The following is a 23,102-nucleotide window of genomic DNA, read 5'->3' as shown; positions in this document are numbered from 1 at the left end:
TCAGGACCCCTCGACTCGGGGCAGGAGCACCTCCTCTCCAGGAGCACACAGGCTACAGAGAAATCCCAGCACTTAATTTCACAGCAGTGCACTGCGGACGAGCAACACAGTGAACAGAATGGCTCAGAATAAAACCAGAGTCAGTCCCCGAGTCTCAGAGTCCAGCTGGTTCTCTCTGACACTTTAGGGTAGAGTAGAACAGCTAATTGGAGCTGGATTAACTGGATCAATCAAGTCTGAAAGAGGCGGAGGACTTGCTGGACTCTGGGACCTGAAGACCGGAGCCGAGAACAGCAGGCCGAGAGAAGCACACTCTTTATCACTGCACAAGTCTTCCCCATCGCATTCCAGGCCAACAGACCAGGCAGTCACTGCAAAGAACTTCGACCCACACCGGGTGTTACCAGTGCAGCAGGCTGACTCGTGAGGGGACTGCAGTGACGGGCGGGCTGCCCCTAGGGGCCGACATCGGCACGGCTGGCACTTGTGAATAGCATCACCTGCCGTACAGTAATTACTGGATTAAATGCTTGGAATGTTGAGATTCCCGCATGGGTCTGGGCTGACTGGGAATGTGGTCAAGGGTTTGCCCAGTTCTGGTAAAGCTAGTGAAACTAACAGGAATAGTAGCAATAACTGTAACGGTAACGATAGCAGTAGGAATAAGGGTCAGCAGGCTCAGGAGGTAGGGTAGCCATTCTCTTAAGGCTTCAATACCGAGTCAGAGATGTTCCACATGCCCTGGCCCCGAGCACAACAATTTCAGGCTCCTTTTGAGCTCTCCTCCTCACATATTTGCATCAACAGATGCATGAAGTCAAAATGAGGTTATAAACACACCGACTGTCTGCTGCATCAGGAAGATTCATACAGATGCCAGTGAAACCAAAAACCTGAAATGGAGTCAGGTGCTGTGGAGCAGGACCTGTCCTATTGCAGAAGTGGCAGGGGGGGGGGGAGAGAGAGAGAGAGAGACAGAGAGAGACAGAGAGAGACAGAGAGAGACAGAGAGAGAGGAGAGTCGAGGCAGTGCAGCCGCAGGAAGTGACAGAAGTTAGAAAGGCAATAACAGGAAACCGCTGAATCTCAGTGACCCATTATGGGCTGCTGTTTTTTTACTCTTACTCGGTACAACTCCTGTCTCGTGGCTTTGCAGTGAATCTGTGTCGCTCAGTTACCTTGCTGTGCCTGTCCGCTCAGCTCTGAAAAGCTCCTCTTTGTCGTGAGAAATCAACACCTGTATTTGCTCAGAGAGTGCTGCAGTATCAGGACTTATGCAAACCTGCTGCAGATCTCTCTCTACACTTGGGATCGGAGATCTGTGTCCCCCCCCCCCCCCCCAACTCCTCCTCCCCTCCAGCCCACAGTGCACTGGCCCGATTCCCCGAGAGGATGCACAAGGCTCGGACTGGTGAAGTCGCGGGGAGCCTCCTAGCCAATTAATCCAGGAGTAACATTGCTGCCGAGCTGCGCCCGTGAGGCCCAACACCTGGAACCTGAACCGCAGGAGAGACGCTCATTGGCCCAGGCAAGACGGCTTGTCTGTCTTCTGAAGAACAACAGTTAAGCTATCCAGGCAGCAATCCTGCTAATGACACTCTCAAATTAAATCAGGAGCACTTACAGCCTCCTTTTACAGGAATACTGCTCTCTTCCCCTGCAGAGCCACTGGTATCTGCTCTCTGTGAATCTGGCCTTGGCAGCAGAGCTCCTGGGAGTCACACTGTCTTAATGATTTCCCCTGTTCGACCGGATGCTCAGCAGCGATGGACGGAGAGAGGCAGTGAAATCACGTTTCAAAATCTCAGACGTTCAAAACAAAGAACATCCCAATCTAGAACTGTCAAGAGGCTGATGCTCCCTTGATATTTCCTAGCGCGCAGCTGGTGCATCGTTCCGCGAGCCCTCAGCAAGCTGATCAACGTCCCAGGATTCGGAGCTGGGGGGGGGGGGGCACGTCGCCAGCTGCACCACGGATCATCGACGCCACAGCCGGAGGGTCCCAGGCCAAACCGTACCCTGACCCAGGAGCCTCCGGGAAATGAGCCCATCAGCCACCGAGCCCCAGCCGGGCGCCGCAGTGGAGCCCCGTATCGTTACATCCGAGCTCACTTACAGGGTATTTCCAGGTGCGGGAGGAAGGGGGATCCCCGACAGCACGAACCCACACATCGCTCCTCCTCAGTCCTCGTGCTTTGCCCTCCGTATGGCCACTGACCCTCCGCGCCTACCTATCAGCACTCCTCCTCCTCCGCCTGGACAGGCCCTCCAGCAGCAGAGCAGATTACAGCTAAGCTGGGAGTGACCGGGGCTCATCAGAGGAGCCGGCCAGGGGGAGGGGTTGGGGGTGGATTTAAAAGTCAAGCATTAGGGTCTCATCCCGGCTTTGCTTCCCAGACGCACAGTTAATTCAACACCAGGGGACCAAAGAGCTCCATGCAGCACTAATGACATTACCACAGCTTGAAGTCTTCCAGCTTTAAGACGGAACAAAAGCTATTTTAGCAAAGGTGTGTGTGTGGGGGGGTTGAAAATCCTAAGAGAAGTAGTGAGTAACCAGCTGGCAGAAGTTGAGCTGAACTCAGCTGAACTCTGCAGAAGACATCAGAAAGAGAGCACAAATCAGATTGCTTTCCCTTTCATTTCACCGACTGGTAACCACTCTGTGTCAGACAGAGAGATGCAGGTGCGGATGTGTGGGCTCCCCCACAAACACCATCGCTTGGTACCTTCTCTGCTGCTCCAGCTCCTCTGGGGACGGTCCATTCTGCATGGTGCGGGGGGAAGGTGGGAACCCTGTCCAAGAGAGGGAGCAGTTTTAGGAACGGCACTTCATGCGTGTTAAAATTGCACAGTATTTGTATACAATGCGTCCAGCGCAAAGTTAATTAGGATTTCTTCAGAATAAACATTTACCAATGAACACAAATGCATCGAGAACAAGAGGCACTTTACATAAACAGCTGTGGGAGTGTGGAACAAACTATCCAGCCATGTTGCTGAAGCCAATACCTCTTTAACAAGATGACTGGGTAGCTTGTTCCACACTCCCAACACTCTTGGTGTAAAGTCGTGCCTTCTGCCCTGATTACAGGATCTCGCCCAGCCATTTCTTGAAAGAAGACAGAGTATCGGCTTCAAGAACATGGCTGGGTAGTTACAGTACACGACAAAAGCAACAGAATTTTAGTTCCAATTCTGTGCAATGTTCTTTTGTTACATATTTCTGTCACATATTACAAATCTACGTCTGGAGAAAATTTGAGAAACGTCTCCACAAATGACTAACACCTGACAGCTACAAGGTGTGGTGGACATTGCAACAACGCAAAAGATTTAAAGATCAACTTTTAAATCTAAGAGCGCAGAAACGATTTATTTCGGCTCTGCCGGTTTCGGTGGCGTCTGGAACAGTGAAAGCAACAATACCACGCGTGTGTGAGACACGGCCCTGGCAGAGCGTCATGGGACCTACCAGGGTCAGGCGCAGTTGCCAGCAGCTCCAGGGCGTGCATCATCCCGTTGGCAAACAGGGTAGCGTCCTCCTTGCTCCCGAAGTTGAGGCCCCAGACCTGCCTGGCGTCTCTCCACTGGTGGAAGTTGGGGGTGGCCTGGTTGTACTTCAGCCCCTTCACGATGGGGCAGTTAATGACCACCTGCAGGCGAGGCGCAATGATTCAGCTCCCCACCACTGGTCGCTCTCTCCACAGACGCCAGCCCCGACACGAGGCGGCCAGGAGTGAAAGGAGCTACAGACGGCGGCTGGCAGGGCCATCGCCGAGCTGGAAAATGCCGTCCAGGGAGTAGACTGGGGTGCCTCCAGTAAGACCCCCACATTCCCCTTCCTCACTATGAGGAGGAGCAAGAAAAAAAGCCGCTGTGGGCGGTTCAGACTGGAGGACTGAAATCCAGGGATGTGGCGTTTAAAGAGGACAGTACACATGACCTCATTTGGACAATATGATCACAAGACGTGGAAGTACAAATCTGCTTTGGAACCTGTCCACAGAAGAGCAAACAGGCCCATTCCTGGGGCTTAAAGGAGTGGCTCACGCTGACAGTCGACGAGAACAGAGTCTTTCTAGTGCTGAACAGAGGAGACAGCAAGGGGACTGGATTAGAGTATTCAAAACCCTCAACGGCCCTGCCAAACTCAACCCACCAGGGAGCCCCTGAACACTGAAACCAACCAGAGGAGACAAGAGAAACCACACGGAAGGGCATTAAATACCAAGAGACATTTCCTTATGCATAGGGACGAGAGAGAGTGAGGAACTGAGTACTCAGCCATGTGGACTTGGATAATATCTTGACTTCCTTTAAAAAAAGCCAGAAGGAGACCCTGGGATCACTCAGATACCAAGGACCAGATGTTCTCAACCTGAAGTTCCTCCCCATGTTCTTATGGAAAAATCCCCGACGCAATTAAAGAAACTGACAAAGTGATCCAAGCTCAGAAGGCTTTACAGACGGATATTTTACCGGATGCAATAATAAAGAAAGCCACTAGGTGGAGGCAAAGTGGGCAAAGTCGAGCAAGTGCAGCTCTGCTGTGCAATCCGCGCCCCGAGGTGTCGTGAACCAGCCCAGGCCCTCAGAACCAGTTCATTCCCAGATTGCCACACAAAGGAAACGGAAGGAAATTTTATTCTGCAAATTACACATTTGTAGCCAGTTCCCTTTTTCCGTTCTACCTGTGAGCTTAAGCGGTGCAAAAGGGGAAACTGTAGAAATAAAGTAATTCAGGGAAGTTCTTCGCTTGTCTCCAATTCCTGAACTATGCAGAAATATGTTGATGTTTTTTGTCTTTGAACTATGAAAATCATCTGAATAGTTATGCTTCTTTGTGTAACTCTGAAGGCCTTTCTGAAGCAGATCTATGGCAAGAATGTTTTTTGCTACAGTTGTACAGTGTACTGGGATGCTTTATGAAAGGCACTATATGATAAAAACTCCAAATATAGATGAAGCCATCACTCATCAGTAATAACCACTATCATGAAACTATGACAAAGGCACTGAGGCCCCCGGAGGTCGCCGAGCTCAAGACCCCCAGCCTGACCCGTTTCCTGAGGGGTTCTGGACCCGAGCAGCCGGCTTCAGGATACCGGGAACGTCCTGGCCTCGGAGCCCGTGCCAGGCACCCGGAGACGGTCCCGGGAGCACACACGCAGGTGCGCGACGAGCGCCACGCTCGGTCACAGGAAACCACGGGCGCTCTCACGCCACGCAGGACTCCCCAGAGAGGCGCCCGGCGCTCGGCTGGCACACAGGGGGGCCGGCGTCAGCTCGCGGCACTTCTCCGAACACCAGGAGCTACAGGCAGACACCGTGCCACCGATTCTGTTCTGAAGGGGAAAGACCCGGACTGGAGCTCTGCATCAGCAGCTGGAGGACTGTCTCTGGGAAGCAGACGGACGGGATTCTTGGGCCTGCTAGCAACCCGACAAACGAGACGAGCGTCCGCCGTGTCAAGTCAGATCGGCAATCGGCCAACGGCACACAAGCATCGCCGGCGCACACACAGCGCACAGCAGCAGACCCCGGGGGCTGGGGGCACATTTACCGGGGTAAACCTTGCCAGCAGTGAGTGCGAGGCCTGGAGCCGGGGGTGTTGCCCCGGTCTGCTCCAGAGAGCGGTACCGTACCTGCTGGTCCGGCTGCATCTTCCGCCCCACCACCCGGAAGGTGTTGGCACTGGGGTTGTGGTAGATCTGCACACGGCTGAAGGTCTGGGGGCCGGTACCCGCTGGCACCCACTTCTTGTTGGCGTCATCGTAGATCATCACCGTGGCGCGAGCCTGGCAGATGCTGGACTCGCTGCGGGGCAGAGGGAGAGAGAGACGGGATGGGTGACTTTGGGCAGGCAGGCAGGCCATCGACTCGAGACCAGCAGGGCGCCAGGGCCACCTCCTGCAGCTGGCGTGACGAGAGGGAGCCGCGCCAGACGCAGAGGGCACTCTGACTGCCCTCGGCCATTACCTCCTGCACCAGCTGCAGAGGTCCAGACTGGACTGCACGTACGGTACCTAGCCAGCCGCATCTTAACTACTGGGGCGAACGGCAAAGATCAGAAGCTGGTTAGTGTTTGCACCTGCCCATTCCAAGCCAGCTACCACAGAGTCGTTCGCAGCTTTAAAAGTGACATACGGCAGGTACAGCGCACGACAGCGTTGTTTCCTCAAGGCACAAACTCGCCTGGCAGGTCCCCACTACCTGGTCAGCAAACGGGACCTCTTCTGCAGCCTGCTGCCCGTCACCCCAAATCCGAACAGTGAGCTCAGACTGGGGGAGTGGGGCACTGCCAGTTCTCAACTGTTGCCAAATCTCCTGTTTAACAGCTCGCCAACAGCACAAGCCACGCTGGCACAAACTCTCCCACAACACATGGGGGGTGATGGCCAGAGCTCCCCGCGTTTCCACCAGCTTGCTAGCAGCAGTGTCTGTGTAGCTCCGGAACAAGCCCAGCGCCGTTCGAGATGTAGCTTGGTTTTTTTTTTTGAGTAGGAAACCATTACATCAAAAAAACACGATTCACATCCGAAACCCGGGCTACATGAGATGCTCTCTGTCACGCTGGCTGCTGAGCCCGGGGCCCGTCCAGACGGACGCAGGCTGGGCTCAGCCCCTCCCAGGGCGATGGCATGTGGCAGGGCGACGCACTGGCAGACAGACAGAGCGAAAGGAGCAACAGGCTCGTACCCCCTGTCCTCGCACAAGACCGCAAGCGAGCAGACGAGAGACGGGCGAGACGCGTGAACGCTGTGGCAGGGGTATCAGCCCCCCCCCTCCCCAGCCCAGAGACCCGCTGATCTAATCTGCTGCTTCCTCTGACTCGCTCTGCTGCACCATCGTCGGCTTCCTGCCTCTCCAGCACGCTGCCAAATAAGGGCCTGAAGCACAGTGCAGGCACAGCGCCGCGGCTGACACAGGCCTGGGGGCCACACTCTGGGCGACTACGGGGGCTCCCCGGCCTGGACACGGGTACGAGACCGCACCGATGAGCTGAGGCTCCTCCTGAAGGGCTGTCTGAGGCTCGGCGCAGACTGACTTGTTCTGGCCGACTGCCCAGTTTGTTTGTTTTGGATCAGGGTTTTTTTGACGATGAAGAAACACGCAGATGGCCGAATTAGCCCAAGTGTTGCCACACTGGGGATGTGGTGTGAAGCCTTCTAGCTCTCTCGCCCCCCAAAAATGAAAGAAAAAATCATTTTGAACAACCTGCACCCTCCCCCCTCCGGCCCTGCACAGTGTGACAGCAGGAAGGCCTTGTTCAGAAGCGCATGTACAATGCTGGTCACTGCGTTAGAGAGGAGGTATTGCTGCTCTGGAATCTGTCCAGAGAAGGATCATCGGCTCCATTCCAGGGGTTGAGGGAGTGGTCTACACAGACACACGGGAGAAACTGAACCTTTTCACTCCTGAACACAGAAGACTACAAGGGGACCTCAGTGACCAGGTCAATCTAGCAGACTCCTGCAGCAATAACAACAAAACACGCACCAGAGGGCACAAAGGGAAACCCCATGAGAGTGCTTTTAAACCCAAGCAAAGGAGGCACTACTTTACACAAAGGGTCGTGGGAGTGTGGAACAAGGTATACAGTCACGCTGTTGAAGCCAACAGCCTGGCTTCTGTCTGGAATCATCTGCAAGAGACCCTTGGATCAATCAGCTACTGACGAGCTCAACGGGACGAGCAGTCTTCTCTTATTTATTACTTCATTCTCCTGATGGAAAGGATCGTGCTGGCCCTACTATGACCCGTTTTGTATTTTAATATTCATTAATCATTAACTGTTAAGCTCTAAAACGCACCCCGACACACATGGATATTAATCCAAATAGAGAAAAGGAACAGATCGCGTTAATATTTAATTTGTTTGTGATCCAGCGCAGGTAAATCGGAGGGATTCAACCGAAAGAAGAGTGAGCTGCTGAGCTGGAGCACAAAGCTCCAGCCTGTCCTGCAGGAGTGTCTACAGTGTCAATCGATTGCAAAGATGGTCTTTTGTTGACTGGCTTTTCCTGCTCTCGTTAAGCATGCCAATTCCTAAATGTCTGGGTACCATGCAGAGGTCTGCTCAGTGCTGAATGTTATTCGTATCCCCACTGCTTCAAGGTCTTCTATCGCCTGTGCCAAGTTGCCCCGAGTTTAACAGCAAATCAAATTAAGTAAAAAGTCCTGACGTGCTTGTTATTTTATCTGGTTATCCTACTGAAGACGCCAGGGAATCTGGAAAAAATGAGAAGCATTCCCTGCCTACAAGAGTGGTTTCTGGCAAGACAGCACTGAACAGATCACAATGAGCTCCCGGACCAACTTGAGATTCTAGGGTGCTGCCCTTACCAGGGGTACGATTCAGCCTTCTTCATCGGACAGAACCCCCAAAAATACACGTACTGTAGATGTCGGCAAAACGAGGGCTTAAAGCAGCCCTGTTCCTGGAGAGCCCCGGCTGTCGAGTCATTCTCGACTCCCCAGCGAAGCAGTTCAGGTCCAAAACTAGAACGAACGCCCTCTACCGACTAACTCCACTGCTGGACAGGGATCCGGAAAGAGAGGACAAGGCTCGGCTTCTAGTAGTGAAATAACCAGCGGAAGGGCCGGAGTGCCGCAGTAGAAGGAGCGAAAAGGTCAAAATTGAAGCCAAGGGGAGGAAGCAAAAAACTGGGAGGCGCGGGGGGGCTAGATTTGCAATGCAAACATTTCCCAGAGCGCAAAACACAGGCCCTCCCACACACGAGCACGGCTGGCCGGCGGGGGCGGCCCCAAGCCAGCCTCGCCCGCTGCCGGGGCCGCCCTGCTGGGAGACCCCCCTGCGCGCGGGGGGAGCTCGGGAGGCGCAGGTGGGCCGGAGTTCCAGAACCAGAGCGCCCAGGCGAAAACTACAGGGAAGTGCATTCAAACCTGTCAACGCGAGGCACTTCTTTACACACAGGGTGGTGGGAGTCTGGAACAAACTGACCAACCAAGTAGCTGAAGCTGATACCTCGACTACATTCGAGAACCAGCTAGATGAGATCTGGGTTCAGTCAGCCCAGATGTGCCAGACCTCTGTGCCAAATGGCCTCTGCTCATCTTCTTGATGTTCTTGTACCAGTAAACGGCACCGGCCCACACAGCACTCGCAGCTCCGGGTCCCAGCCCTGTAGTGTTTGCTGGGATGGCACGCCGGGTCCCGCTCATTCAGAACCTGATCGTTCAGACCCTGACGGAATCATGGGCCCGGGTTCATTTAATTGCCCTCCCCCGTGTCCCGGAGAGGCTAACGTTGCTGGCTCAGGGGGAGGGGCACAGGGTCAGGCTCACTCCCCAAGAGGAATCTACGGGTCTGTGACCCGGAGGGGGGCGTGCGTGTGTGTGACGGAGACAAGGCGAGAGTTTCAGACAATCGGAAAGAGAGCGAGCTGGCATGCATTTTCAATCTCTTCAGATTGCTCTTCGGCAGGAGCATTAAATGATGGATCACGCCGAGCCTCAGCTAGGCCCAGACTCTCTGAGCAGACAGCGCATCCGACAATCACTACCTGCTCCTTCAGGAGCTACTGCCACTCCCCACCTACCAACAGCAAAGTCTACCATTCACCGCAGAAATCTACAGTTTCACTTTACCACTCTGACCTTTTCCTACCGGAAATTAGGCTTCTGAAATGCTCAAGGCAGGCATATTTCCTCATAAACCTCTGGGGCCAGTGGGCTGTGTTAAACACATCAGCAGAGCTCTCAAAATAAAGGATCGTGTGCTCGATGGGCTCAAAAGGCTAGCAATCCAGAAGCCAGGACCACAGACACACCTACTGAGCACGATCCATCGACAAACCCCTCTGTACGATGCCGTAGTCCAAGGCACCGCACCCCGAAACCCTGGGTGGAAACAGGAGCCAAAATGGCTGCTGATCCAGGAGGGAAAGCAGCCCTGTTGCCTGGTCAGGCAGGAGTTAACAGGAAACTGTGCAGCTGGGGCGAAGTAAACAGACTGCGGCCAGGCGCTCTCAGACATGCCTGTATAAGGCTGTGCTCAGCGACACGCCGACGGGCTGAGTCATGCCCCACAAGGCACGCCCCCTCCGTCTCTCCCCCTGTGCGACTGCTCCCTCAGGAGCTCTCTGTACCTGCGCCTCCCGTCTCTCTTCTTCAGGCCCAGGCCCAGCCCCGCCTGCCCCTCTCCTCCCTCCCACACCCCGTCTCCCTGCCAGCCCTGGCTCGCTCCGCTCTACCTGCCCCCCCCTCCACTCCCTCCGAGTCTCCAGCCCCACCTCCCACTGCAGCCCTCTCCTCTCCCCACCAAACCGCTCAAAACCTACAATCACCAGCCTGCCTTCGGCTCACAGTCTGGGGTGTTTGTGCCTGCTCCTTTTTGTGCTCAGTGTTGTTTGGCAGTCTGCTGAGCTGGCTTGCGTCAGCTTGGCAGAGCGTCTCGCGCTTTTACTTACTGCAAACTTTTTTCCCTTAAAACAAGAAACCCTTCATGTGAATTATCTGTGCTTGTACTAGGGCTATCCTATCGGCAGCCTGCAGGCCTCGCCTCCCCCGATGCGGTCCAGAGGACACTGACAGTGAGAGGGATGTGGTCAGGGTAAACAGGAACACTGCTCTAGCCACTGATATTAACAAATGAAAAAAAAAAAGTTTTGAAGTCGGCCCGAACATAACTGTCAAAAAGTAGACGAGTGCAAGTACAGCTGCTGTTAATACATTTACCATCTTAAAGCGAGACTGTGGTAGACGATACCAGATATACAACAGGCTTATATAATTAGCTGCGTAAGCTTTCGGTAACAGAATGAACAAACGCAGCATTAATATGCAGCTCTGCAAAAGTGCAAATCTCGCAGGCACCTCAGAATACACCCCAAGCTAAGCACAGGCAAGACTGCCCCTCTGGTCTCCATACACAACTAACTGCAGAAATGAAACGCACACAAAGGTACATCATTTATCAAGATATGTGACATACGCCTGAAACGTGTTTGGGCGATTTGAGACACAGGACACAGATTATAGTGGTCTGGGCTCCAGGACACATCTTGGCTTTGAGCTCTCGAAGAGTTAATTCCACATTCCACCAGCCCCACAGGGCGTTTCAGACTGGAGCCTGCATTCTGGGAGCACTGCCGGTGTCTTAGGGCTGCGGGCGACTCACGGCCTTCGACAAGCGCGGGCGTGGCGGAGGAGAGAGGGTTCTGAAACGGAGAGAGCCTTCCACACATCGAGATAAACTGATCGCCGCCACTTTTTTCACAAGGGATCTGAGATAAGGCCTTGGAGGAAAAAAACAAGAACTTTAAGACCTCTGGTGCATTGGCCTGATGCTCACCTCCTTCCCACAGAGGAACAGGTAAAGGTCTATTCCATGCAGAAAGGAAAGGAAAAGAGAAAACGTTTCGGCTGTGGATCTTCTTCAGGTGTGTGCAGAAGGCCCCACATCCGAAACGTTGCGTCTCTCCTCATGTCTTTTCCTTTCAGCAGGGAGAAATCCTTGACCTGTTCCTCTGCAGCCGGCACACGCCGACACAGCTCCCTCCTCGAGCATCTCCTTCACACTATATATAACCAGCCTCACGAATGGACAGGTGATCCCAGCGTCGGTATTATCACATACACCCCTGGGAACACCGAATCAGGCTGTTACTTATCAGACTTCACATTACTGCGATTGTCAGCGTGAAGAGAGTGTGAATAAACCTGATGAAATGCGGCCAGCCAGCTCTTGAAATCAACAAACTTTCTCTCTGGATCTGTAACGTGCTTTAGGGAGCACAAATCCAGTTTGGGACTCTGCGAAACAATTCGGAGATCCATCTCTTGTGAAGCCGATGTCCTGAGCTCCCCAGCGGGGCTGCAGGTGCGCAACACTACCACGCACTCCGATGTCTGCAGAAGCGGACAAAACTTCGCAGAACGCAACTTGATTGTTATCCACAACCAGATGGAAAAGAACCACTGAAAACAATGTCCTCCGCTTTCACGGGGGGACAATGAGAACGTAGAACAAACTGCGTTCGTTTGTTCCGCACACTCATTGTTTCTTCAGCTACATCCTCAGGCTCTTGTGAAAGATGCTTCTGCAAATTCACAGTTTGCTAAAACCAGGCACTGTGGTTTGACTTCCTCAAATTCCTCTTCCCCCCCAGGGTCGGCGCAGGCGAGTCTGGTCAGCACGAGCCGCACGGAGCGGTAGCTCTGTCTGCGACAGCGGGGGCTTGGCTTCACACCGAGGAACGGCGGCAGGGTGAACCGGCCCGTCACGGTACCGGCTCGCCCCGGGACAGGCTTGGTCTTGGATACGGCCCCACTCAATGGAACAGTGTCATGAAGCTGTCAGGTGCACACGCCCCACTCCTCCTCTGAAGGAACCCCAAAACACTCGCAGGGAGATCTCAGGGGGCACGGGCAGAGAGGGACACCCCGAAAGGCATCAATTTGGGTGTGATGGTGAAGTTGCATCATTCCGCCTGCTGCTACTCTGCAAATTCGCAAAGGGCCGGCACTCGTAAGCAGCTCTGGATGGGAGATGTGCAGATGTGGCGCAGCCAGGGTGCAACTTCCAAACCCGCCGCACGCCGCTTCCTCCGGCGCATTTTCACACAATGACGGGTCCGCAGGGCAGTTCTCCTTTCCAGCAGATTAACTGCACCGCTCCTGTCCACCACCCGACACCAGGCGCAGAACAGGGCCCGCACCGCACCTGCCCAGTTTAAACGTATGGCATCCAAGAACAGACACAAACCAGAGTGGAGCTAAAGAACAGTAGCGTGTTCCACGCTCCTACAAGCCTTTGTGTAAAGAAGTGCCTGTTTTAAATGCACTTCCAAGTGGTTTCAACCTGTGCCGTCTGGTCCGCGTCTCACCGTTCATTCTGAAGAAGCCCACTGAGTGACTTTGTTGCCTTTGATGATTTCGATTACTTGGACGAAGACCCCTTTCAGTGTTTAGGACTAAAGAGCTTCAGCTCCTTCAGCCTGTCCGTGTGGGATGTTTCCTTAAGCCCCACAAAGAATACGAGCGTTACTTCCTGGTCTGATTTCAGAGCAGCAATGCATTTTTTTAGAGGACGATGACAACACTCATACAGAGCACTCTACATGAAAGCCTGAATACAACGGATCAAAGAGTTATGCTCCTTCCAACCCTGTACGTCAGCTGATGGAAAAGAAATGCATGTTCATGTCGCGGATGCAAAGTGATGCTGTTCTAAACTGATGTGTGCATCATGATGTGAGGGGGAGGGGGACTGTACGACCCTCCTGACAGGCAAAACTGGGAACTGCATTTCATTAAATAATGTTCATCGCCACTCTAACGAGCCACATTGTAGTTCATTATTCAGTGCGAATAATTCTTCACTCAACAGGCCTAACCACAGCTCAGCAGAGGAGCAGCAGAGCTCCGGCCCCTCCTCCTCGAATGGCCTGGCGGAGGGGGGTTGATGAAGCACAATTTCATATTCCCGCAGGCTCCTGTCGCACAGGGCTCGTCTGAGGACTGCTGATCAGCGCTTCCACCTTTGAAGCCGTTTCTTGCGAGACCGGAGAGCACGAAGCCCGGGCTTGGGTGCCGGTGTCCTGCGCTCTTTCCTGGGGTGTCCACCCATGTCCGGCGATTTCGCAGGCTCTGTTTCCTTCCACTCCAGAAACCCTCATCCCTTCAAGTCCCCACAAGACCCTGCACGCTCACTGTCCTCCTCCAGGCTACCAGTAATCACAGCACCCAGCAATGCAAGGCATGCAGGAAATGGCAGAGATTCAGGGCTGCGCCCTGGACTCGCAGAAGAGCTGCACTCTGTAAACTCACAACTCACACTCTCCCTCTCTGCCCCATAAACCTCTCTATTCCTTCGTTACCTGCGGAGCTCAGCACGCCTTGCGTACAACAACACGGTGCAGAGATGGAACTAGGCTCTCTGGTTCCGGTACCAGTCTGATCTCCCGCTCAGGTGAGCGCGGAGGTGGGCGTGGCAGGCTTGGGCCACTCTGCTGCAGAGCGCGACGCCCGGCGGTTCTGCTCCACGGGCACAAGGGGGCGCTTCAAATGTCACCGAACACACCGGGCAGCCTTCCTCTGCTCCCTCAAGAGCCTTCTGTCCGTGTGGCGGGAGGCTGGGGAGGCGTGGCTCCCAAAACAACTCTTGAACAGAGGAGGCTACGAGGGGATCCGATACAAGCAATCAAAAATCCTCAAGGCTCTGGCAAACCCAACCCAGCGGACGTCTTCAGAATCAAGGGTGAAACACGAACCAGGGGACACAAGGGGAAATGCATTTAAAACTGAGAACTCTTTTACACAATGGGTGGTGGGGGTGGGGAACAAGCTCGCCAACCATGTAGCTAAAGCCCGATACCCTGCCTTCTTACAAAAGACAGCTGGAGGAGATCCTAGAATCAATCAACTGGCTAACGGGCTGGTAGGGCCACACAGCTCCTCTCATTGCATTATTGGACTTTGATCCAACCAATAATGGCTTATTTTACTGGCCCTGTAGAACACTTAGACATGAAAAGGACTGGAAGTGTCTGTTTCTCATCGGATCAGACAGAGGATCTTTGCCAATTGTCTATGAGGAGCCCTTCAGGGGACACAGTTGTACTTGTCCACCAGCTTTGATGCCAGAAGGTCTGCAGGTCTCCTACCAAACAGCCCAGAAGTAACCTGGCTTATATTTGTAACTCTTAGGTCAACCAACATTGTTTCATCTCCTGGTCTCTGTTCACGTTAATCATGTGTGTGATTCCAGGACACAGGGGTGTCCAATCCTAGCCCTGGAGGGCTGCTGCCTCTATAGATATTCACTCCATCACAGCTCATCACAAGGAACACCTGTATCCACTCCTCTCGGCTCTTCAGCTGCTTCTGCTTTAAAGAGACCCGGAAAACCTGCAGACACACTGATCCCTCCAGATCCAGGACTGGACACCACACAGCCTGAGAAGAATCCTAAGGGTAGCGCACAAAACAGTCTCTTTCGGGTTTTAAAAGCCCAGGCACAATGAAAAACCAGAGGAAACTCCAGAACTCTCGCATCAAGTGATCACAGTCCTGCATCAAAGCTGGCCTTGACATTTTAGTCTGCCTCTACTGTTGATTGTTTTGGTGTATTGAGAGGATGCATCACGAAATACACATGGTCACCCTGCACGGACAGACGAGGAGCTGCCCTGTGGAACGAGCGCTTCATCTGCACATGAGTCTGTAGCTGGGAAAGTCTGAATTGGAGCAAAGGGCTGCGGAACAGGAGTTTGATTGGTGGCCCTTCAGCAGCTAACGGAGGCGCGGGCTGTATTCAAGGACACTGCCCCACAGGCAGCAGGCCTTCCCACGTGATGGGGGGGTCTGAGAGAGACTGCCAGCCTGGGTGGGATCAGACTCGCTCCGAGACTCCCCCAGCCCAACGGATCTATTTTCCAGCAGCTGAGCTACCATGGCAGGGGTCTCCAGATTTTGTCCTGGACGGTACTTTTTCTCTACTAAATTTTAAACAAAGAGTTGTGTGGGTCTGGATCAAGCTATCTAGCCATTTGGTCCAATATCCAATAGCCTGGCTTTAGCAAGATCCTTGGATTAATTGGCTATTCACAGCCCAACAGAGCAGATGAGCCGAATTCTCTTCGCTCATTTGCAACCTTTCTTATGTTCTTCACTAAACTTGACAATTTCTGTTTTTAACAGCTCTTCGGGAGGTGACAGATAACAGAAAACAATGAGTACTGCGAGATCCTGCTCTCTCGCTAAATATAAGAACCACGTGAACATATTTCCAATTCTGGCTTTCTGCAGGAATCCTTCAATCAAGTCTCTATATCTACACTCTGCAAGAACCAAAACAGGTTACCAGCAGAATCAAGGAACAACTAAAAAAATAGCTCTGCAATGAGCAATTAAAAACTGCGATATTATCTGCTTTATTCAGTGTGAGATACTGGGCTCCAGGAGCTGGCAGTATATCTGAACTCTTCAGAACACCATCGAAAAGCACAAATCAGCCTGAAAGTGCAAGATTGCACATTAGTGTTGGTAAACAGGAAGAAAGCACTGACCACACTATCTGGTTATGGAAATAAAGACTAACTCTTCAGCTGTTCACAAGTTACAGGCAATACAAACAGCACATTTGTAAAGGCACAGTTTGTGTTCTTCGCGGTACATCAGGGGTCTTTTGCTCAGAATGGTGGCCCGTCTTCTGGTTGTACGAGGATCACAAGGGATAGTCCAGCTGGGGGAAGAGGGGGGAGGGCAAGGAGAGAAAGGCGGTTGCACAGCACTAAGTGAAAGCGGTGCTCTGAACCCTGCGCAGCGCCCAAATGTTTCCCCCCCACCCCAAACTTCCTCTTTTCCTCGCGAGCTCTTTTGTAGAATCTTTCCAGCTATGCGTTTTTTTCTAGTTTTGCTGGAACAGCAGGATTGATCGCGGCCCTTCACGCCTGCTCAGCTGAGCTCTGCTCCAACTTGTTTCTCCTGCCTGAGGAGGAAGCTGTCGGAGTGTCGTGGAATTCTCCAGAGCAACACACTGGCACGCACGAGCTCCGGGATGGTTTTCCAGCCCTGCTCCAACTGATCAAACAGCAAAATACACCACCACTACCCAACACAGAGGAAAAAAAAAACCTCAGCATTGCTATTGTACCTCGGACTCCATCTTTTAAGGCATCAGGTTTCAAATACCTCCAAGACACAGAATTAAAGATGTCCGGCCGAGGCAGTTGCAAGATCAATGAAGTTAACCGAGGGCATCCATTAGAAAGAAACTCAATTCTGCAGCTCTCCGGAAGAGAGGGCGGGGGGGAGCTCCACACCGCTGGTCTAACCTGTTCCTCGGAGAGCCACAGAGCAGCAACCAACAAATCCAGAACAGCACATTCCACTGGCGGGAGCTTATCGATCGGGGGAGACACTCCTGTTTTCCTAATAAAACCCCCCGACACGTTTGAAGCCGATGGGCTTCACCTACAGAGCGAGGGGTCTGGTTTGCAGCTAGAAACAGGATGGGCGCTCCCGTCTTCTCCTGTGTGGTCGAATGTGAGCTCTAGGCAGCACCAGCATGACAAGGAGCTCCCCATCGCCTTCACCCACACTTTTCTTTGGGTTTGCCTAGAACCTGAATTACACCGGTGAGCTCCTTGTGCAGGTAGAGGATGAAGCGAAGGCAGAGAATCGGCTCACCTGGGTCCCCTCTACAAAACTTCAAGCAACGACGCAGGAGCTTGAATGATTTATAAACATGCAAATGCGCATACAGGACTGAGACTGCTGCACAGCACCAGCACCTCCCCAGCAGCCCCCAAACACCTGGGCACGCGCTTGACACTTTCAACCCGTTGTGACAGAGGAGGGGGGCTGCTGGGAGACGGAGAGAGCGAGCAAAGCACAGACACCCCAGATGGGTCAGAAAATAGAAAAACAAATCCATCCGAGCACACGCACACGCGCTCCAGGTACTGCGATCGACCCCAGGGGGTCGAAACGTGGACACAAGGCTACGAGAGCTCCAAGCAGAGGAGCGGTCACTTCCAGGAGACAGCAGGCAGGCTCTGGACCGGCCAGTTGCTGCTGTTGCCCACAGTTGTGCCAGGCGGCTAAGGCCACAGTCTGACACACGTCTCCCTGCGGCCTCTGCTGAAAGCCCCTTGAAACAGGAAGGCAGCTCCGTCTCTCTCCTGCTGGAAACAGACACGCTGCGCTAATCCCTCTGGAGACTTTCAGCTCTTCCATTAGGCTGGGCTTGGCCCTGGTCCCCCTCCTCTTCTCTAAACAAACTGCTTTCCCTCGGCCGCAAATGTAATCTTCTGCCCCTCCGTCCCACACTTTCACCAGCCTCGCTCTCTCGCTCTCTCGCGTTTTTTTTCCTTCCACTTCGCCGGCACCCAAGCCACAGGGCTTCCAGCCTGCCCAGCCCGAAGCCTCAGAGGCCAGCAGCCGCCCACACTCCTGCCCGCGTGGGCCGACACCCCTGCCGCAGGCCGGGCCGAGGGGCACCGGAGTCCCATCTGCCTCACTGGAGCAGAAACTCACAGGGCCTGATGGGAACTCCACGCTCAACATGGCGGGGCTGGGAGGGGGAGCCATGCTCTGTGAGCAACAAACGATGGGCCTTGAATGCGCTGTGATGCAAAGTCTAAGAAAACCAGCCATGTGGTGTAGTGGTTAGGGGCTCTGATCTTGCAGATGGAAGGCTGTGGGTTCAAATCCCAGGTGTGGCACAGCTGGTGTCCCCTTGAGCAAGGCGCACCACGCTTGTTCCAGTCACCCAGTGGCTGGAATGCAAGTTGCTTTGATTAAGGACATCAGCCAAATTAATAATAAAGATCAGAGCAAAAAAAACAAAAACACAACAGACTGTCGTGTGGGATAAAGCCCATGAAGACCAGCTCAGGGTCTGTGGCCAAGCAGCAGGTTTCAGACGGCCATGAGCAACACCAGTGGGGAAAACTGCCTCTTTGCTGGGGCCAGTTTCTTGTTAATCGCCCTGAGAATCAACCTCCCCTCACTGAACAAGGGACAAGTGCAGGGGGAGGAAGAAGAAAACCCCACAGAGCTAATTACAAAGCAAATGACTGCAGCTGTTACAGCTGTGCATTAATGCCTATGCAATGACTTATTTTAGAAATATTAATTGGCTTTGGTGCAGCTAGAAATCTCTCTGTATTCGGCAATGCCAACAGCGCGTCTTGCCTGGTCTCGGCACTAGAGGAGAAACCCACAGACCAGGCCTGGGGTCATCCTGCACCAACTCACAGGCACAGTTTTTAACTGCCTGTGATCAGTTCGCTGACCAGCTGAACAAACCACCCCAAGAGAAACAGCCCCTTAGCTTTCCTCCTTAATATACCTCGAGTTTAAGGGTGCTCGGTACCACCCCCTGTAGTACTTGCTCTGGGGAGACGGAGGATCTGACCGGGTGGCGAGGTGAAAGATAACGTTCGCAGAGGCCAAAGGTCATCTGGCTACCCAATGAACACGGCCCTTCCTGCTCCAGTTTGTTCTATCCTACATCTCTTTGCAAAAGCGTTCCATTGCCTGCCCTCTTCGAATGAAACGGCTCAACAAGACGGTGGCATTAACAACAAACCTTATTCCTCCAGCTTATAATCACACAAGGGGCAATTCATAGCCTTTGCCCAAAGAGAGAATCTGGTCGATTTCATCACCAATGCTCGATGGCAAAAGCTGAAGGTAATGAAGTAGTTTAAACCGCCCGTGGAAAATCAGAAACCGTTTTTTAAAAAGTCAATGTTGTTAAGTCACAAAGAAACCGAGGAAGTCGACCTGTAAAATTGGTCTACAGGCGGCATCCGGACATCAGTCCGTCAGTACTGTCTCAGCTCCTGAAGGCCACAGTGCGCTAGATCCCCTGTCACTGTACTGGCGGGGTGAGAAGAATTTAAACCGTTTTATGTTCTGATTTTGCCCCAGACAGAGGGATATGGGTGAGTCAGGGCAAGACTGTATTCAAACCAGACCTGAATCACAGTTTATCACCGCTCTGGGCTGATTAAACCAGAGGCACTGTCTGTCATGAGTGCTCCTGTGAAGAAAACCGACACGTCGGTGACTTATCGTGTCGTAACGAACTTTATACCTACAGAGCAGACATTGCCCCCTTCCTAAGAGTTACAAAGGCGCAACCAGCTGTGAAAATTCAAAATAGACAGCTCATACATGTTCTCAAACAGTTTCGAAAGCGCAAAACACAAGACGGAATATTCCTCACCAAACGCTCATCTAAAAAAAAACGGATTTTTAAAGGTTAAAAAAATCGATCAGATCACGTCCGCATAGACACTTTTTTTTTTTTGCAGGGGAACAGGATTTGGTAACAGAAAACCGCAAGTTTCTGTTACCTGCAAATATCCTGTTCATTCGAAACGATCTTCATCCTCTTGCGATTTCTAAAACCACGCGGCGTCAAAACTCCCCCTCCCCTCCTCCTCCTCCTCCAGCTTAGAGTACATGACTTTTCACAATGGGCCAGCGGAAATCACGTCTCGGCACGACCCGAAAGGCTAACGAGAAGAAGGCAAGTGTTGGATATCCGGGCCCTGGAGCTCAGAACAATGTTTACCTACATGAAGATCAGCTGGAAGAAAGAGTCGGTGTGCGCCAGGACCGCGGAACAGCTGGAAAAAGCGAACCTGAGGACGGTTCACGGCTGCCAGGCGCGTAACCGCAGGTGGGGACCCCAGAGACACAGCGCCAGGACGCGGGGGTGCCCCTGTGCCTTTTGGGGTCACCAGCCCCCCGGCTGCTCCGCGAGTGCGGTTCCGTGTACAGCCCCAGCCGCCTCCCTGAGGCTGAGCACACGGACACGGCCCTGCCGCGTCCACACAGGTAGCGCACTGCTGCCGCGTTCACATTCCTGTTCCACACCGCGCATTACCGAGGCGTTTCTTTAACAACAAAAAAAAACAATACATAAAAATCAACGACAGGGGTCGCCCACTCCGGGACTGACCGCTACACTGACACACCGCAGGGCTTAAATTCCACCCCCCGCGGTCCCACGGGCGCCCTCACCGCCGGTGGAAATGTCACCGGGAGCGGTACTGGCGTTCACCCCGCCTGGGAAACGACTTTGTAACAGTGCCGTACTGGATCTTCCCAAGACTGCAGGATACTTCGCCGCGATTACGAAACGCGTTCGCGACGGCAGACCTAATGGTGAGGGGAGAGGAGGAAAGTTCGGCTCAGGTTGCCGTCTGGACCGCGGCGGTCACCGCGCCGGAGCGGGGCGACGACTCCGCCGCGTTACAGTAACAGTTCCGCCGCGTTACAGTAGCAATAACTGGCGGCCGCTGCGATCACACCGGGGGGGGGAGAGATTCCCACAGCAGCGTAACTCCACACAATACAGCGGCATTAACGCCGGAGAATCTCCATACTTACCTCATTTTTGCGCGTCGGTCTGCTGAGGTTTCCTCCCTCTCTCTCACTCACTCTCTCTCTCTCTTTGGTATCCAAATCTACGGTCGCAGGGTTAAAAAAACGAAGCCGAAGAACACCCCATCAAGACACACGTCTGTGTGCACATCGATATATCCGCTCGGGGCGGACGGCACGCCGCAGGAAGAGCGGGCGAGCTGCACACCTCGCCGATTTCCTGGTTTGGGAGCGAACGCGGCGCAGCCGCTCAACTCCAATCAGGATCCGCGGCGCTTCTGCTCGACAGCCTCTCCGATATCCGCCCGAAGAGCTTGACGCGGCAGAGATCCCCTTTTTTCCTCCTGTCTTTTTCTTCTATTATGAGTAGTAGTATCAGTATCAGTATTGTTCTTATTAGAACGGTCCGATCACCTCTTTCTCTGGCGGAGTCTGTCTCAGTTCCTCTCCGCGCTCCCCCTGTTCCCTAAACCCGGCAGCCCGCCAGCCTCCAGCTGCTGGTAACGATACTTTCATTACAGCCTTCCACGCTGTAAAACGTATACATGTATATGAACGTCTGCTCCTCCTCCTTGTCGACGCACCTTCCTCCCGGGGGCTGAAGCGCTTAAAAGGGAAACGGCCGTCGGAGTCGCTCTTAAAACGGCGACAGCGCTCTGTTTCCCACGCTGCCCCACTGTCGCCCGCACTGGGACGGATTAGTAAATCCTCCGACCCCGCTAAACGGTGTTATGTGTTGGGTATGTTTTTGCGCCCTAAAAAAGGCTTCTGGGGTTTCAGACGGCGAAGTGGGATCGGTCGCAAAGTCAGCAGAAGGTTTGAATACCAGCAGCTTCATCACCTTGTAGCCTGGTCTCATCAGATCTCAGAAGCTGAGCAAGGACTGGCCTGGCCAGTATTGGGGTGGGAGACGTCTAAGGGAAGCCAGGCTGCTGCTGTCAGTGGTGTTGGTGGACCAGTAGGTGGCGATATTCCCTCTGGACAGGTGTCTCCAAGGCAGTGCCCCAGTATGAAAGCTGGGGACCTTGTTTGGGAAGAGGTGCTCGTGTCCACCTGAGGTCCTGCCTGATCGGTCAGTAGAGAGAGGACACTGTCCGCAGGGCTGCTCTCCACCCTGGGCTGCACAGCCTGGCCTCCCTGCAGTTCCTCCTAATGTCCTCTCAGCAGTTTCTCTCTCCTCCACCTCATCTGCTGTGCTGAGGTGCTGTTGGGGGTGAAATTGCCCCCAGATGATCTGGGAAGCCCCAGTCTCAGACACTCTCTGGGGGTGTAAGTCTGTGAAGGCGCTCTTGGTCGGGGAGGCGGGGGGACTCTGCAGCGTGGTGCTGTCCTGATACCTTACACACAGGGGTGACTGCACCCCAAATCAGCATCAGTCCCAGCTCTTGCACTTTCAGCACACCAGAGAGAGTGGGGCCTCTGAGCAAGACTCTCAAAGGGCTTGTTGAGAGTCAGAAAGGTGAGTTTGTCTACTTCTCTATTCCATTTCTAATAATAATCTACTTCTCTCCCCTAAACACCCATGTGTGTAGTGGTCTTATGCTTTCACCCTTCGAGACAGCACAAAGTGAGAGATCAATACTGCAGTGAAGTGGAGGAGCCAGTCTGGATCCTGGCACTGGATAAATGGCTGCCCCACACGACTGTTTTACTAAGTGCAGCTGTGTTCTTTATTCAGCAGCATTAGTGTCAATCAATCTCCCTACAATGATCGTAATTCTGTAGCTCGTAGATCGCAGCTCTGGAAGGCAGAAGAATGAACACACAGGGGCAGACCAGAGACACAGAGACAGATCAGATTCACAGTCCAACAGACACAGAGACACAGACACAGAGACAGACACAGAGACACAGACACAGAGACAGACCAGAGTAAGAGATAGATCAGACAGACCAGTCACAGGTAGATCAGACTCACAAACAATCAGACCAGAGACACAGATAGACAGACCAGAGTCACAGTCCAACAGACCAGAGACACAGACACAGAGACAGATTAGTCAGAGATAAATCAGAGAGACCAGTCACAGACAGATCAGAGTCAGAGATAGATCAGACAGACCAGTCACAGGTAGATCAGACTCACTCTACGTGACACTCTACTGGATGAAGTGGTCAGAAAATGGGGGGACTAGGTCATCATGGTTCTTGAGATCAATACATTCACATACAAGACTACACGGCTTTAGATCAGATGGTTGTGGGTTCAACTCCCATGAGCAAGGCTG

At 53.2% G+C, this 23,102-nt stretch overlaps 1 protein-coding gene across 5 annotated transcripts in view; it reads right to left on the bottom strand.

The window, feature by feature from the left end:
* Positions 1-21,444, bottom strand: part of vaspb (vasodilator stimulated phosphoprotein b) — a 30,010-nt gene extending 8,566 nt beyond the window's left edge. For 2 of the 5 annotated variants that reach the window (XM_069187756.1, XM_069187757.1), the window contains exons 1-4: positions 9,798-10,018; positions 5,649-5,820; positions 3,476-3,656; positions 2,730-2,796 (exon numbers count right to left, since the gene is read on the bottom strand). In XM_069187756.1, the coding sequence (XP_069043857.1) occupies positions 2,730-2,796; positions 3,476-3,656; positions 5,649-5,820; positions 9,798-10,003 (626 nt within the window). In that variant the 5' untranslated portion in view covers positions 10,004-10,018. Of the gene's footprint in view, positions 1-2,729; positions 2,797-3,475; positions 3,657-5,648; positions 5,821-9,797; positions 10,019-20,059; positions 20,333-20,880 lie in introns of those variants that run through there. The other 3 variants (XM_069187758.1, XM_069187760.1, XM_069187759.1) reach the window with 3 other exon arrangements.
* Between the last annotated feature and the right edge of the window lie 1,658 nt (positions 21,445-23,102).

The sequence above is a fragment of the Lepisosteus oculatus genome, chromosome 3, assembly GCF_040954835.1.
Source record: "Lepisosteus oculatus isolate fLepOcu1 chromosome 3, fLepOcu1.hap2, whole genome shotgun sequence".
In the NCBI taxonomy this organism is placed as follows: Eukaryota; Metazoa; Chordata; class Actinopteri; order Semionotiformes; family Lepisosteidae; genus Lepisosteus; species Lepisosteus oculatus.
This window is presented reverse-complemented; position numbering and strand designations above follow the sequence as displayed.